The sequence below is a fragment of the Schistocerca nitens genome, chromosome 1 (genome assembly GCF_023898315.1).
Source record: "Schistocerca nitens isolate TAMUIC-IGC-003100 chromosome 1, iqSchNite1.1, whole genome shotgun sequence".
In the NCBI taxonomy this organism is placed as follows: Eukaryota; Metazoa; Arthropoda; class Insecta; order Orthoptera; family Acrididae; genus Schistocerca; species Schistocerca nitens.
The window spans coordinates 1,127,124,433-1,127,139,516 of record NC_064614.1 but is presented as its reverse complement, the minus strand read 5'-3'; the positions used below and the strand labels follow the sequence as shown (position 1 = coordinate 1,127,139,516).

The 15,084-nt window shown below is 46.6% G+C and overlaps 1 protein-coding gene across 2 annotated transcripts in view; it reads left to right on the top strand.

Moving 5' to 3' along the window:
* LOC126199346 (uncharacterized) overlaps positions 1-15,084 on the top strand; it is a 482,736-nt gene that overhangs the window by 207,614 nt on the left and 260,038 nt on the right. For both annotated transcript variants that reach the window (XM_049936208.1, XM_049936216.1), the window contains exon 2: positions 2,717-2,939. In XM_049936208.1, the coding sequence (XP_049792165.1) occupies positions 2,717-2,939 (223 nt within the window). The remainder of the gene's footprint in view (positions 1-2,716; positions 2,940-15,084) is intronic.

The following is a 15,084-nucleotide window of genomic DNA, read 5'->3' as shown; positions in this document are numbered from 1 at the left end:
GTGACGAGCCAGTTGCTCGGCCACCATTGACCAGACTTTTTCAATTGGTGAGAGATCAGGAGAATGTGCTGGCCAGGGCAGGAGACGAACATTTTCTGTATCCAGAACGCCCGTACAGGTCCTGCAACATGCGGTCGTGCATTATCCTACTGAAATGTAGGGTTCCGCAGGGATGGAATGAAGGGTAGAGCCACGGGTCGTAACACATCTGAAATGTAACGTCCACTGTTCAAAGTGCCGTCAGAGCAAACAAGAGGTGACTGAGACGTGCAACCAATGACACCCCATACCATCACGCCGGGCGATACGTCACCACACACACACACGTCAGTATGGCGATGACGAAGACAGGCTTCGAATATGCGCTCACCGCGATGTCGCCAACACAGATGCGACCATCATGAAGCTGTAAACAGAACCAGGATTCATCCGAAAAAATGACGTTTTGCCGTTCGTGCACCCAGGTTCGTCGTTGAGTACTCCATCGTAGGCGCTCCTGTCTGTGATGCAGCGTCAAGGGTAACCGCAGCCATGGTCTCCGAGCTGATAGTTCATGCTGCTGCAAAACATCGTCGAACTGTTCGTGCAGATAGTTGTTGTGTTGCAGACGTCCCCATCTGTTGACTCAGGGACCGAGACGTGGCTGCACGATCCGTTACAGCGACGCGGATAAGATGCCTGTCATCTCGACTGCTAGTGATACGAGGCCGTTGGGATTCAGCACAGCGTTCCGTATCACCTTCCTGAACCCACCGATTCCATATTCTGCTAACAGTCATTGGATCTCGACCAATGCGAGCAGTAAAGTCGCGATACGATAAAGCGCAATCGCGATAGGCTACAATCCGACCTTTATCAAAGTCTGAAACGTGATGGTACGCATTTCCCCTCCTTACACGAGGCATCACAACGACGTTTCACCAGGCAACGCCGGTCAACTGCTGTTTGTGTATGAGAAATCGGTTGGAAATTTTCCTCATGTGAGCACGTTGTAGGTGTCGCCACCGGCGCCAACCTTGTGTGAATGCTCTGAAAAGCTAATCATTTGCATATCACAGCATCTTCTCCCTGTCGGTTAAATTTCGCGTCTGTAGCATATCTTCGTGTTGTAGCAATTTTAATGGCCAGTATTGTGACATTTGGCTCTCTGAGTTTGATGCCTCCTAGCTTCAATATTTCAAAAAGTTTAGTCCAGTCAGTAATGTGAAAATACACTCCTGGAAATGGAAAAAAGAACACATTGACACCGGTGTGTCAGACCCACCATACTTGCTCCGGACACTGCGAGAGGGCTGTACAAGCAATGATCACACGCACGGCACAGCGGACACACCAGGAACCGCGGTGTTGGCCGTCGAATGGCGCTAGCTGCGCAGCATTTGTGTACCGCCGCCGTCAGTGTGAGCCAGTTTGCCGTGGCATACGGAGCTCCATCGCAGTCTTTAACACTGGTAGCATGCCGCGACAGCGTGGACGTGAACCGTATGTACAGTTGACGGACTTTGAGCGAGGGCGTATAGTGGGCATGCGGGAGGCCGGGTGGACGTACCGCCGAATTGCTCAACACGTGGGGCGTGAGGTCTCCACAGTACATCGATGTTGTCGCCAGTGGTCGGCGGAAGGTGCACGTGCCCGTCGACCTGGGACCGGACCGCAGCGACGCACGGATGCACGCCAAGACCGTAGGATCCTACGCAGTGCCGTAGGGGACCGCACCGCCACTTCCCAGCAAATTAGGGACACTGTTGCTCCTGGGGTATCGGCGAGGACCATTCGCAACCGTCTCCATGAAGCTGGGCTACGGTCCCGCACACCGTTAGGCCGTCTTCCGCTCACGCCCCAACATCGTGCAGCCCGCCTCCAGTGGTGTCGCGACAGGCGTGAATGGAGGGACGAATGGAGACGTGTCGTCTTCAGCGATGAGAGTCGCTTCTGCCTTGGTGCCAATGATGGTCGTATGCGTGTTTGGCGCCGTGCAGGTGAGCGCCACAATCAGGACTGCATACGACCGAGGCACACAGGGCCAACACCCGGCATCATGGTGTGGGGAGCGATCTCCTACACTGGCCGTACACCACTGGTGATCGTCGAGGGGACACTGAATAGTGCACGGTACATCCAGACCGTCATCGAACCCATCGTTCTACCATTCCTAGACCGGCAAGGGAACTTGCTGTTCCAACAGGACAATGCACGTCCGCATGTATCCCGTGCCACCCAACGTGCTCTAGAAGGTGTAAGCCAACTACCCTGGCCAGCAAGATCTCCGGATCTGTCCCCCATTGAGCATGTTTGGGACTGGATGAAGCGTCGTCTCACGCGGTCTGCACGTCCAGCACGAACGCTGGTCCAACTGAGGCGCCAGGTGGAAATGGCATGGCAAGCCGTTCCACAGGACTACATCCAGCATCTCTACGATCGTCTCCATGGGAGAATAGCAGCCTGCATTGCTGCGAAAGGTGGATATACACTGTACTAGTGCCGACATTGTGCATGCTCTGTTGCCTGTGTCTATGTGCCTGTGGTTCTGTCAGTGTGATCATGTGATGTATCTGACCCCAGGAATGTGTCAATAAAGTTTCCCCTTCCTGGGACAATGAATTCACGGTGTTCTTATTTCAATTTCCAGGAGTGTATTTTTGTGTATCACGTCGGAAGCGTGCAGTGTGTGTGTGTGGCGTGTGGCAGCGGCGAGCTGAGGCTGGCGTGGTTGCAGGGCCGGCGTGACGCTGCGGCAGGTGACGGACGGCTCGGGCTTCCTGCAGCTCATCTACGGCGCCGAGGGCGAGCTGCGCGACTGCGAGTTCGTGGCCGGGCGGCGCGCCGCGGACGCCTTCCTGCGCTCCTTCCACTCCGACGTGCAGCGCGCCGCCGGCGGGGGCCGGCGCGAACACCGCCACGAGACAGCAGACGCCGCAGTCGCCAACGTCACCTTCCAGGTCAGCCTCCAGTTCTTCTTACAGTAGTACACTGAAGCGCCAAAGAAACTGGCGTAGGCATGCGCATTGATATATTGAGATATGTAAACAGCCAGAATACGGTGCCGCGGTCGGCAACGCCTATATAAGACAAGCGTTATGTCGCAGTTGTTAGATCGGTTACTGCCGCTACAATGGCAAGTTAAGCTGGCCGTTGTGGACGAGCGGTTCTAGGCGCTTCAGTCTGGAACCGCGCGACCGCTACGATCGCAGGTTCCAATCCTGCCTCGGGCATGGATGTGTGTGATCTCTTTAGGTTAGTTAGGTTTAATTAGTTCTAAGTTCTAGGGGACTGATGACCTCAGAAGTTAAGTCCGATAGTGCTCATAGCCATTCCTCGTCTTGTTCATAAAACTGGTGAAAAGACGGTGTAGCATGTGGAGCTGCCAGTATTGCTTGTTGTTCTGTATTGGTGGCTCGAGTTGTCAGGAGCTGCTGTACCGTGTGTAGCAGTGTACATATTTGCTGGGTCTGAAACTGAAACATCAAAACACAAAAGAAAATCCGTGGCATCCAGGCACCGGGTTCTTCTGATAACTCGTCGCCAATTGTTGAATCCTGCCTACTCGTCGAATATGGGGCGTCTACGAAACCTGCTTTGTCAGATCGCTGGACAAACAATTCAAACAAATCGTATTAATGAGTTTTGTTACGAAATGAATAATGACAATACTTAACTCTGACAAGCAAAGCAAAGGGCGACCTATGAAATAAACAAGCTTCTTCAGTATAGACAGTACTACATAGTACTAGCGAAACGCCTTTTCTTGAAGTTGCTGTAGTACTGGGGCGCGGCTGGTCGGGCGCGGAACTAACGTTCTCTTCGCATAAGACCGCTGCTGTTGCGTTGTCGTCCTGGAGAGCGATCAGTCAGCATGCAATTGTCTGACGTCTTCTTCACAGCCCTCTCCGCTCTCGTTCCCGACTGGCGTGCCGGCACTTCACTTTACACCGTAACAGTATGCAACCTTTCGGAGCCAGTGGAACATTCTTCTGGCAGAAGAGCTGAAGGGGAAGGAAGTGGGTTGACGGGAAGAAGTAGAGAGGTTTAGGAAAAGTGGTAGAGTTCGGAAAAGTCGCCCAGAAACTCGGGTCAGATGCGACTTACTGGACGGGATGAGAATGAAAGACTACCCACTTCTCTTCATGGACGTTCGTATGGGATACGTCCACAGCTCGCCTTTATGACGGCTTCAGCTCTGCTGTGGAGACTTTCCGTGAGGTGCCTGACCGTCTGTGGAGGAACGGCACCGCTTCTTTGTCAAGAGCCGAGACCAGAGAACGTAACCATATTGGACTGGGTTCTGTAGCGAAGTCGACGTTCTGACTCATATCAAATGTGTTCCTTCGGTTCAGCGCTGGAGTCTAGGCTCGCCAGACCGCTTCAGGGACGTTGTTGTCCAGAAACGATTGCCTCACGTATGCTGCTATATAACAGGGACCATTGTCATCCTCATAAAGGCTCCGAATCCAGATTGTTCCTCCACTGCATCCAACAGACAGTGCTCTGAAATACGTTCATATCTTTCCGGATTTAGTACTTTCTTAACCGTGATTGGTAGGGTTCCTGCACTTAACTTAGGATCCACTTAGCAACTAATAAATACACGAAACCATCCGTTGGCAAATTTACCTTTATTGTAATTTTAATTAACGTGGAAGACATAAAAACACCAAACATGGAGGCAAAATGTACGCAGCTAAGAGCTACTTAAAAAAGGAATAAAATCACTTAAATTTGTTTCCACAAGAGGAGAACACAACATCCCAGTTCGGACCTCGCTAACATTTACATTTTACTGACATTAAATACAACAAGATAAATAATCATACATGTGACGAGCACCAGTGAATAACACTATCAATCTTTACAGATGTGAATACGACTATATCCACGAAGGTTCGCGCCCTGGCAAGGGAGATACTTAATTTCAACATATAAGGTGATTACAGTAAGCCCTAATTCCACTCGACAAACGTAGTAACGATATAAGCGAGAGAAATGTACTGAAGGAGGATAGCCGGATGTGCCGTAGTAAAAGGGGCCACTGTCAACCCCGTCAGAACGCGACCCCCGTGAACACGTCGTTTTCAGCTACCTGCAACATGCACAGAGTCATTTGTAGCTTCTTAAAAACAATTAACATGAAAAGGCACAACGCGTAACACACTAATAAAATATAAACGACTACTTCACAGAAGTAGCTCCTCTTTAGACAAAACAAACAGCAGAATATTAATAACCCGTAAAATACTTCTAACCTATAAAAACTAAGGTACCACATAATAGAATATCGCCTTGAGCTCATAGAATACTCAGTTTGCCTTGCCTGTTTATAGGTTTTACAAAACTTAACAGTATAAGCTTAAGCAAACGCGCGAATATAAAACTCGAAATATGACAGGAATAATGATTGAAGCCACTGACAGTGCTAGGCTGCCACACAGAGGAGACAATAGTAATTTACAGCGGCACACAACCGATCTTACATCTCCAATTTAGTATAATCAGAATAAACAATTAGTGTATAATTATTACTTACAGTACCATCACAACCTCCGAATAACACTTATTACCCAAGGTGGGTGCTGGTATGGAAAGGCACCTTTAGTAATACAGAGTGTATTCACTTATTGGAAGGGTTTCAACTTTACATGCCTTTCCACATAGCTCTCTGTTTACACACTTCTATAACTTCTGCAACTAAAGAACGGCATATAAATGCACATATAACTGACACAGATTTAAGCAAAATAAAACAGTACCTTAGTATGGCGCAAATGGCTTCATTTGCTTTACACGTGGGATATCTTCAGCATTCAGTAATTCCGAAATATATTCAACAACGCGTGATAGCAAGACGTCGCCGTGGTATCAGCTATTTACTTCACATAATTTCCTGCACATACACAAGGCAGACGAAGCGTTTTCACATGCAACAGCGGCGAGCATCACACATTTCCTCCGTCACTCCATAGGCACATCTCAATTTCAATGGCCAGTAACAAGAACCTATACATGCCCTCGCAGCAGAAAAGCCCCAGAACACAACAGTGCACCACCGCGATACCAAACCCGAGGTCCCATCAAGTCACTGCCGGGATCTCTCGCTGACCCTGCCCATAGCGTACAGGCGTCGTACCACAGGCCTCGCGATAAACGTCAACAAGCCACCTCCGACCCTCCGAATATCCACTCCGCTGTCTCTATTCTCGCCTTTAACCACCCGACCACCGGTCTGAATCGCTGAAGGCAAAGATGGTGACCCTATAATCGATGGCAGCGATGCCATTCTAACAAGAGGAGGCCGCCAATTGTGAAATTCAGATTCGATTCATACTGCGCATAATAAAAGCTCATGGCCAGAGGTGTAATGTGGCAAAGTACCAAGATGCACTTCTCAGCCGATGTCGAGAAAATCGACAGTTAAAAGAAACCGTTGCGGTGAAATACTCTTTACGATTAATAATTTTCTACAGCGTCGTGGAGCAGCGGTAAGCGCTCGGGTTCGTAATCCGAAGGTCGCCGAATCGAATCTCGCGCCATGCAACCTTTTTTTTAGTAATTCAAATATATATATATATATATATATATATATATATATATATATATATATATATATATATAGAATTCCCAGCAATCAGTTGCAACAATTATGCATATAATAAGTTGTTGAATGTTGTTTGTCGTGGAAAAACTGGCGACTTCGAACATCATTATGTTTTCCGCAAACAAAGTTGCATTTCACAAATGTTATTAATTGTCTTCACAATGTTAACCACGTATAGTTAACGGAAGACGTAGAAACGGTATTCCGAAACGAATACGTACAGCGTAAGTAAAACGTTCGAATTAGAATAGAGACCCCACGAACACAAATTTGCTGCGGCAGGTATGAAATATAAACTCTGTTACTCGCTCGTTACACTTGAAGGACAGATGTTGAATGAGCCGAAACGAGCCGACGTATAACAGCGTAGTTGCCTGCTAACTTCGAAAGAAGGTAAATGCGGTCCCTAGCGCAACTTATAACATCGTCGAAAATCAGTGCGGACGGGAGAGCTTTGGTACACCCTGTTAAAAAAACGGAAAAATGGAGGCGGTACAATTGGAGAGCGATCCGCCTTCACCAACATGCATAAGCAATTCATAAAAAAACTAATAATAAAAAAAATGTATGTCGCGAGATTCGATCCGGCGACCTTCGGATTACGAACCCGAGTGCTTACCGCTGCGCCACGACGCTATAGAAAATTATTAATCGTAGAGAGTATTTCACCGCAACGGTTTCTTTTAACTGTCGATTTTCTCGACAACGGCTGAGAAGTGCATCTTGGTGCTTTGCCACATTACACCTCTGGCAATGAGCTTTTATTATGCGCAGTATGAATCGAATCTGAATTTCACAATTGGCGGCCTCCCCTTGTAAGTGCGAGAACACTGGCGCCAGGCGCCCCGCGGCTCAGTGATTAGGATACCACACCCTAACCACCAGGTCCTCTGTACTTCACTGTTGGCACTACACGCTAAACACAAGCCATTCCATCGGTGCCTCAAGCTCCAGCGTGACTCACCACACCAAATCATTCGTTTCCAGTGACCTATTGCCCAGTGGCCTCGCTCTTTACACCACCGCAGGCCTCAGTTCGCATTGATTGCAGAAAGTTGTGGCTTATAAGAAACTGTTCGATCGTTGTAGCCCATTCTTTTTAACTCCCTACGCACAGTGACTGTCTAGCTGGACTGCTGGTAGCTCTTCGGAAATCACGACTGATTCCTTCCGCTGATTTCGTGTAACTTCTCACAACCACCTTCCGCGAACCTCGACGCTTCCTGTCTGTCAGTACATGAGGTTTAGCTGTGGTTGTACCTCCGTGTTTCCACTTCACCACCTGATCACCAACTGTCGACCTGGGCGTCTTTAGGAGAGATGAGACTTCCCTGATGGAACTGTTATGTGGGTTGAACCCTGGTTCTACTCAATTCTTTAGAAGATCAAAATTACAATCTCACTACAGTTATTTAAAGGAGATACGAAGCCCGTGATCACTGGTGATGGACAAGCTTGTGATTATTGTACAATTTTAATTTGACTCAAAACAAATTTTATTATAAACTTCAGTTCGGACATTTGCCCTCTTACTGACGCGGTATACAAATCTTCACTTTAATTGAATTACATAAACACGAGTAAGAATCATATTATTTTGCGTCCGCAACCAAAATCATTGATAGTAGGTACGGTGAATAATCAATCACAAACAATCGTTCTTGTTTAACCATATCTCAAAAGACTAATAACATTATACACTTCCAACAAAAGTTACACAGCCACACAGTACCACAACTTCATAAACAACAAGAGATCTCAAAGCTCAATAAAACTGAACTGCCCACATAGAGGTCCACAGTGAAACATGCTTGTACTAAAAATACAAGGTGGGCCAACCACGGTCGCAAAACTTGCACGCAGAAATAATAACAATTTGCATGTTCATTAAAGATGCACAAATGATTAAAATAGGTGCTAAATAAGAATGGCTAGTAATAAATCAACCAGTAAAATAACTTACAGCAACGCTAGTATTATAACAGGGTGGCCTCACTTAACTAACAGACATAATGACTCTCAATGATTCCCAAATTGCACCTAACTTTAGAGAACATCGTCAAGGCCCATAGCAGTGTTTGGAAGCAATAACGCTACGGCCGGCAGGCAATACAAGTGTTCACTGCCCACGGCTTGTGCATAGTGTCACATAGCAGGCGGTGTATATTTATATATAATCCGACCGGCCCCACAATGAGCGGTGCTGACAATCCATAACCGCGCCGACGCCAGGGAACAAGCAGTCTTAACAAATGGCCTGCAGCACAAATAGATTGCAATGAATACAAGGTCAAATCACAGCCACGCTGGAATAAATAATAAGCACACCCTCAAATTCTTACGGAGCAATACTCTGACATTACCCGTCTCCCAGTAAATTAGCGGGAAATTTTAAAGATCCCTTCCAGTTGCCTTAAGGCACTTTTATCATTAAATAAACATAGCAAATGCTGCCGTGACAAATGATTAAACCATCAATTCTACGACTGACGGGCACGTACACAACGGCAGCCAGCCGCAAAGCTGGCAATATGCGCTAAAACAAGTTAAAATTTGCATGAAAACCACTTAAAACACACCTTGGATAAACAGAAACAGAACGTGGAACATAAGTCTCCTTAAAAATAGCCACTGTGGAACCAAGTTCAGAACCATCTCCGACAGCTACCCATTGCACCATAAGTTTCAACAATGTTCTTACTTGAACGCAGAATAAAAGTCATAGGCAACTTGGAGCTTGCAAATGACGAGCTGGGAAGCTGTTCAGCGTGAGACGACGAACCCACCACAATTTTGCACGTCAAGGCGCCCAATGATCGGCACCGAGAATCAGGCGCGCGCCGAAAGACGAGGGCAGCGAGCACGGCGAGGCCCGTGCACCACGGTTAGGGACGCGGGCTTGTTTTCAACACAAGTTGGCTCGTTGAACGCCGCCCGAAGACTCGTCAAACGTTCAACCGGAAAACCTCCGGGGGAGCAGTCAAAGATAGCAGAACAGCTGAATATCGATATCAGCGATGCAAGTGGAACACCCCAGTGCTAGCCGCCACGGCTCATGGGTGACATATAATGACTGGTCCATGTTTTTGGGTCACTGACCTCTCTTGTCTGGCCCATTCTGCTGTTATAATTTCTCTGGTGGTAACACAATATTCCCCGCCCTCTGTTAGACGGGCTGCTCTCGTGATTTCTACTGATCAAATGTGCATCACATGGGTGGGGAGGGGGGGGGGGAGGGGGTTGTCAGCTGGGTTTTGGTCAGATAGTGTACATCTTTACTGCGCAGTTCTGCGAGGTCTGTAAAACGTTTGTATCACTGAATTTACTACAGGAGGAGGGACGCTAGGCAGGTCATCGGGACAACATGGCAACCTTTAGTAAAATAACTGACAGCTGTGAAATCTGGCTTCGCAAGATAAGGCGGATCAGGTTATGGTTGTAGAGGGGGCCGTAATAGGTTACTGTCAGTCGCACAAAACACACAAACTTTTATTTTCCTAAGAACCACTTAATTACACATTGCCTTAAAAGCAGCAAACAAAACAATATGGCTGAAGGCCTAGTTAAGAAAACTTGAGATACCTCCTGGGCTGAAGACCCAAAGCCACACCAAAAAACAAGAACGGCTGAAGGCCTGAACACCAGTTATTAAAAATTGCTTTGAAGAATACACGTGGCTGAAGACCTCACTTAAAAATATTTCACGTAAATACTCGGCTGGAGGCCACACACAAGACACTGAACAACTCAGGGCTAAGGGCCTGGATAGCAAGAATTTCATATAGAGCAAATTTAAAAAATAATTAGTTTTAAACACATGATCTTCAGATTTTAATTTAAGATGGCTGAAGGCCTTATGTTAAAAACATGTCACGTAAAAGATCGGCTGAAGGCCACACACTGGACAGTGAACAACACAGGGCTTAAAGCCTGGATAACAAGAATTTGAGATAGAACAAACTTAGTTTCTAAACAAATCAATCTTCAAATTTTAATTCAAGTCTGCTGAAGGCTTTATTTTAAAATTAAAACAAACTAAATTAATAGACAGCTGAAGGCCTCGCACAGTACTTCAGACTAAAATGGAAATCACTATCCAACAGAACAGTGGTGCTCAGAAGTGTTCCAAGGGTTGGTCTGAGGAGGTAGCTCTAATGTAAGGTGAGGCGAGACAGGCAGCCAAGAGTAAGGTTAAATAATCTGATGGCAACCCAACCCAGGGCCGGCTGAAGGACTGACCAACAACCTAATCAATTCCCTTCTGCCCGATCAATGGCACGACAACGGAAAGTATCAGCTGAGTACAAAGATACCAACAGCACTACGTCTTCAAAATTGGCGACTAAAAATAGCCGAGGCACAATAACCACTCTAAGAAAAAAATATCATCAAACAACTAAAAGGCTGTCGACCTACACGCTGTGCCGGACATCATCAACACGGCAAGGAAAAACACACTGCCAGAAAACTACGCTAACGACCAGGGCAGGTAACTGGGGCGTTAATGGCAACAAGGCAGAAAATACCACTGGTGCATTTCACTGATAAATAAAAAATGTTCAGATGTGTGTGAAATCTTATGGGGCTTAACTGCTAAGGTCGCCAGTCCCTAAGCTTACACACTACTTATCCTCAATTATCCTAAGGACAAACACACACACCCATGCCCGAGGGAGGACTCGAATCTTTGCTGGGACCAGCCGCACAGTCCATGACTGCAGCGCCTTAGACTGCTCGGACTGATAAGTAACAACCAATTTAATAGTTAAAGACCATACAGGAAGACGGTTGCAAAATTTCGCTGACTCCAACACACCATACGTTGCTGCTAGCCGGAATGGCACAGGAAGCAACAACCGGCAATGAACGAAGAGATGTCACAGCAGTTGAGGTTTCATAACAGGTTAACCGATCACTCAACTTCAGTGTCCAGGTTCGGTGGGCAACGAACTTCATAGCTCTCTGAGCTAGCGCCTCACAATCTGACAGCACGTGCAAGCCGCCAGCAGTCCCGGCCTGACCTCGCGCCACAGAGACTTCCTCGCTGCTGTATCCCAACCGACTGACTGCCACACACACCACCACACGGAAATATAGCGGTCACACCAAAGGTGGTGCAGCAGTACCAGTATCGATAAGCGCAGCCCGCCCGGTTGGCCGTGCGGACAAACGCACGGCTTTCCAGGCGGGAAGGAGCGCCTGGTCCCTGGCACGAATCTGCCCGGCGGATTTGTGTCGAGGTCCGGTGAACCGGCCAGTCTGTGGATGGTTTTTAGGCGGTTTTCCATCTGCCTCGGCGAATGCGGGCTGGTTCCCCTTATTCCGCCTCAGTTACACTACGCCGGCGATTGCTGCGCAAACAAGTTCTCCATGTACGCGTACATAGGGGTTACAGTCGTCTGGTGTGAGACGTTCCCTGGGGGGTCTACCGGGGGCCGAACAGCACAATAACCCTGGGTTTGGTGTGGGGCGCCGGAGGGGTGAAATGGACTGCGGTAGTCGTCGTGGGGTTGTGGACCACTGCGGCTGCGGCGGCGACGGAGCCTCTCCGTCGTTTGTAGGTCCCCGGTTAGGACGGTATTACACTATCAAATTTCTTTGTCAAAGATTTGATCAAAGATGTGATCCAATATTCCGTCCAATATATTTGACAAAGATCTTTGACATAGCGCTACAAGAGGTATTACACTATCATCAAATTTTTCGTCAAAGTTCAAGATGGCTGACAACAACTTGTTATTAACCGCAGCAGTTCTACGTACTCCAATTGCATTGTGTGCACATGCGGAAAAGAAGTGAGGGGAAAAACTGGAACCATACATACGAGGTTGACAGTCTTAAAAGTCCTGGGATTACAACTTGATAATAAATTCAGTTGGGAGGAGCACACCACAGAACTGCAGAAACGCCTTAACAAATCTGTATTTGCAATTCGAGTGTTAGCAGACATAGGCAACATAAAAATGAAAAAGCTTGCATACTTTCATTCCATAATGTCATATGGGATAATATTTTGGGGTAAATCTTGAAGTCAAACAAAAGTTTTCAAGCTCCAAAAGCGTGTAATACGTATTATTTGTGGAGTAAATTCACGGACCTCCTGCAGAAACCTCTTCAAAGAACTGGGTATACTAACTACTGCCTCTCAGTATATTTACTTCTTAATAAAATTTGTCGTAAATAATATATCTCTTTTTCCAACAAACAACTCAGTTCATACATACAATACCAGGAACAAAAATGATCTGCACAAGGACTTAAAAGCACTTACTTTAGTTCAAAAAGGGGTCCACTACTCAGGAACACTCATCTTCAATAATTTGCCAGGAAACATAAAAAATTTAGTTAGAAATAAAGATCAGTTTAAAAGGAGCCTGAAAGACTTACTACTGGCCAACTCCTTCTACTCCATTGGCGAAATTTTTAATAGAAACAAATGATGTATTGTATTTATTCATACTATTAGTATTTTTATTTCAGCTTTAAAAAAATCGACATGTTCCACATCCACGAGGATCTCCTCATCACGGATCTATGGAACGAAAAACTAATCTAATCTGGGTGAAGCCGTGGGTTTTATGACGACACGATAAAAGCATTCAACAAAACTTGTTACGTGAGCTTACAGTGGAAGACGTCAAGTCGTACATCAATTACTTAAGAATGGATGAGCATACATTTCTGTATGTGCTCAATGAAGTGTATCCTCATATCACAAAGCACAATTTTCACTTAAGAACTGCTACATCTTCAGAAGACAGGCTCACTATAACACTCCGATTCCTTGCTACAGGAGAGGGTTATGTTAGGTTAGGTTAGGTCTCCAATCTTCTTAATCTATTTTTGTATTCAGGGTGCCTCACGTTGTAAAGCGCCTCATCAGCTTCAGACATCTCTATTAATTCTGTAGTTGTAGGCACACACCAATTGTATTTACCGGCAATGGTTATAAAAACACTACAGACGACAGAACGCTGCAGCGATGCTAGCGCTCCGCGTGGTAACATATCGCATTGCAGTGAACAGAAGACAAGCGATTTCTTTGATCAAATATACGGCCTCGGCCTAGATTTGATCAAATATTGGACGACACTTGTCAAAGATCCCTATTACACTATCAAATATCTTTGACAAAGAAATTTGATAGTGTAATACCGGCCTTAGCAAAAAAATGGTTCAAATGGCTCTGAGCACTATGGGACTTAACTTCTGAGGTCATCAGTCCCCTAGAACTTAGAACTACTTAAACCTAATTAACCTAAGGACATCACACACATCCATGCCCGAGGCAGGATTCGAACCTGCGACCGTAGCGGTCGCGCGGTTCCATACTGTAGCGCCTAGAACCGCTCGGCCATCCCGGCCGGCCCCGGTTAACATACAATACAATACAATCTGAGCAGTTCTCTTAGGCTACTCGCAGATGATGCTGCAATGTACCTTCTAGTAAGGTCATCCGAAGACCACTATCAGTTGTAAAGCGATTTAGAAAAGATTGTTGTATGGTGTGGCAGGTGGCAGTTGACGCTAAATAACGAGAAGTGTGAGGTGATCCACATGAGTTCCAAAAGAAATCCGTTGGAATTCGATTACTCGATAAATAGTACAATTCTCAAGGCCGTCAACTAAGTACCGTGGTGTTAAAATTACGAACAACTTCAGTTGGAAAGACCACATAGATAATATTGTGGGGAAGGCGAGCCAAAAGTTGCGTTTCATTGGCAGGACACTTAGAAGATGCAACATGTTTTGGTTGGCAGGAGAGCCAACACCGTGTTACTTGAGGAGGCCGAAAGGCACGCGTTTTAGCTAACGCAGGCTGGCATGAGGTCTGGAACAGGAGAAGGAAATTAGAATTCAGAAAAACGGACGTAGCTGGTGGAATACTTAACTTTAATCCGTTAATGGTGAACGTCGGTCTTGGCGGTACATGATTCATAATATCAATAGTAACTGATAATGGCGCCTTGCTAGGCCGTAGCAAATGACGTAGCTGAAGGCTATGTTAAACTATCGTCTCGGCAAATGAGAGCGTACTTTGTCAGTGAACAATCGCTAGCAAAGTCGGTTGTACAACTGGGGCGAATGCTAGGAAGTCTCTCTAGACCTGCCGTGTGGCGGCGCTCGGTCTGCAATCACTGATAGTGGCTACACGCGGGTCCGACGTATACTAATGGACCGCGGCCGATTTAAAGGCTACCACCTAGCAAGTGTGGTGTCTGGCGGTGACACCACACAACAAGTCCACTAAAGAGACAGCTTACACTACACTCGTTCGTCCTCTGTTAGAATATTGCTACGCGGTGTGGGTTCCTTACCAGGTGGGATTGACGGAGGACATCGAAAGGGTGCAAAAAAGGGCAGCTCGTTTTGTATTATCACGTAATAGGGGAGAGAGTGTGGCAGATATGATACGCGAGTTGGGATGTAAGTCATTAAAGCAAAGACGTTTTTCGTCGCGGCGAGATCTATTTACGAAATTTCAGTCACCAGCT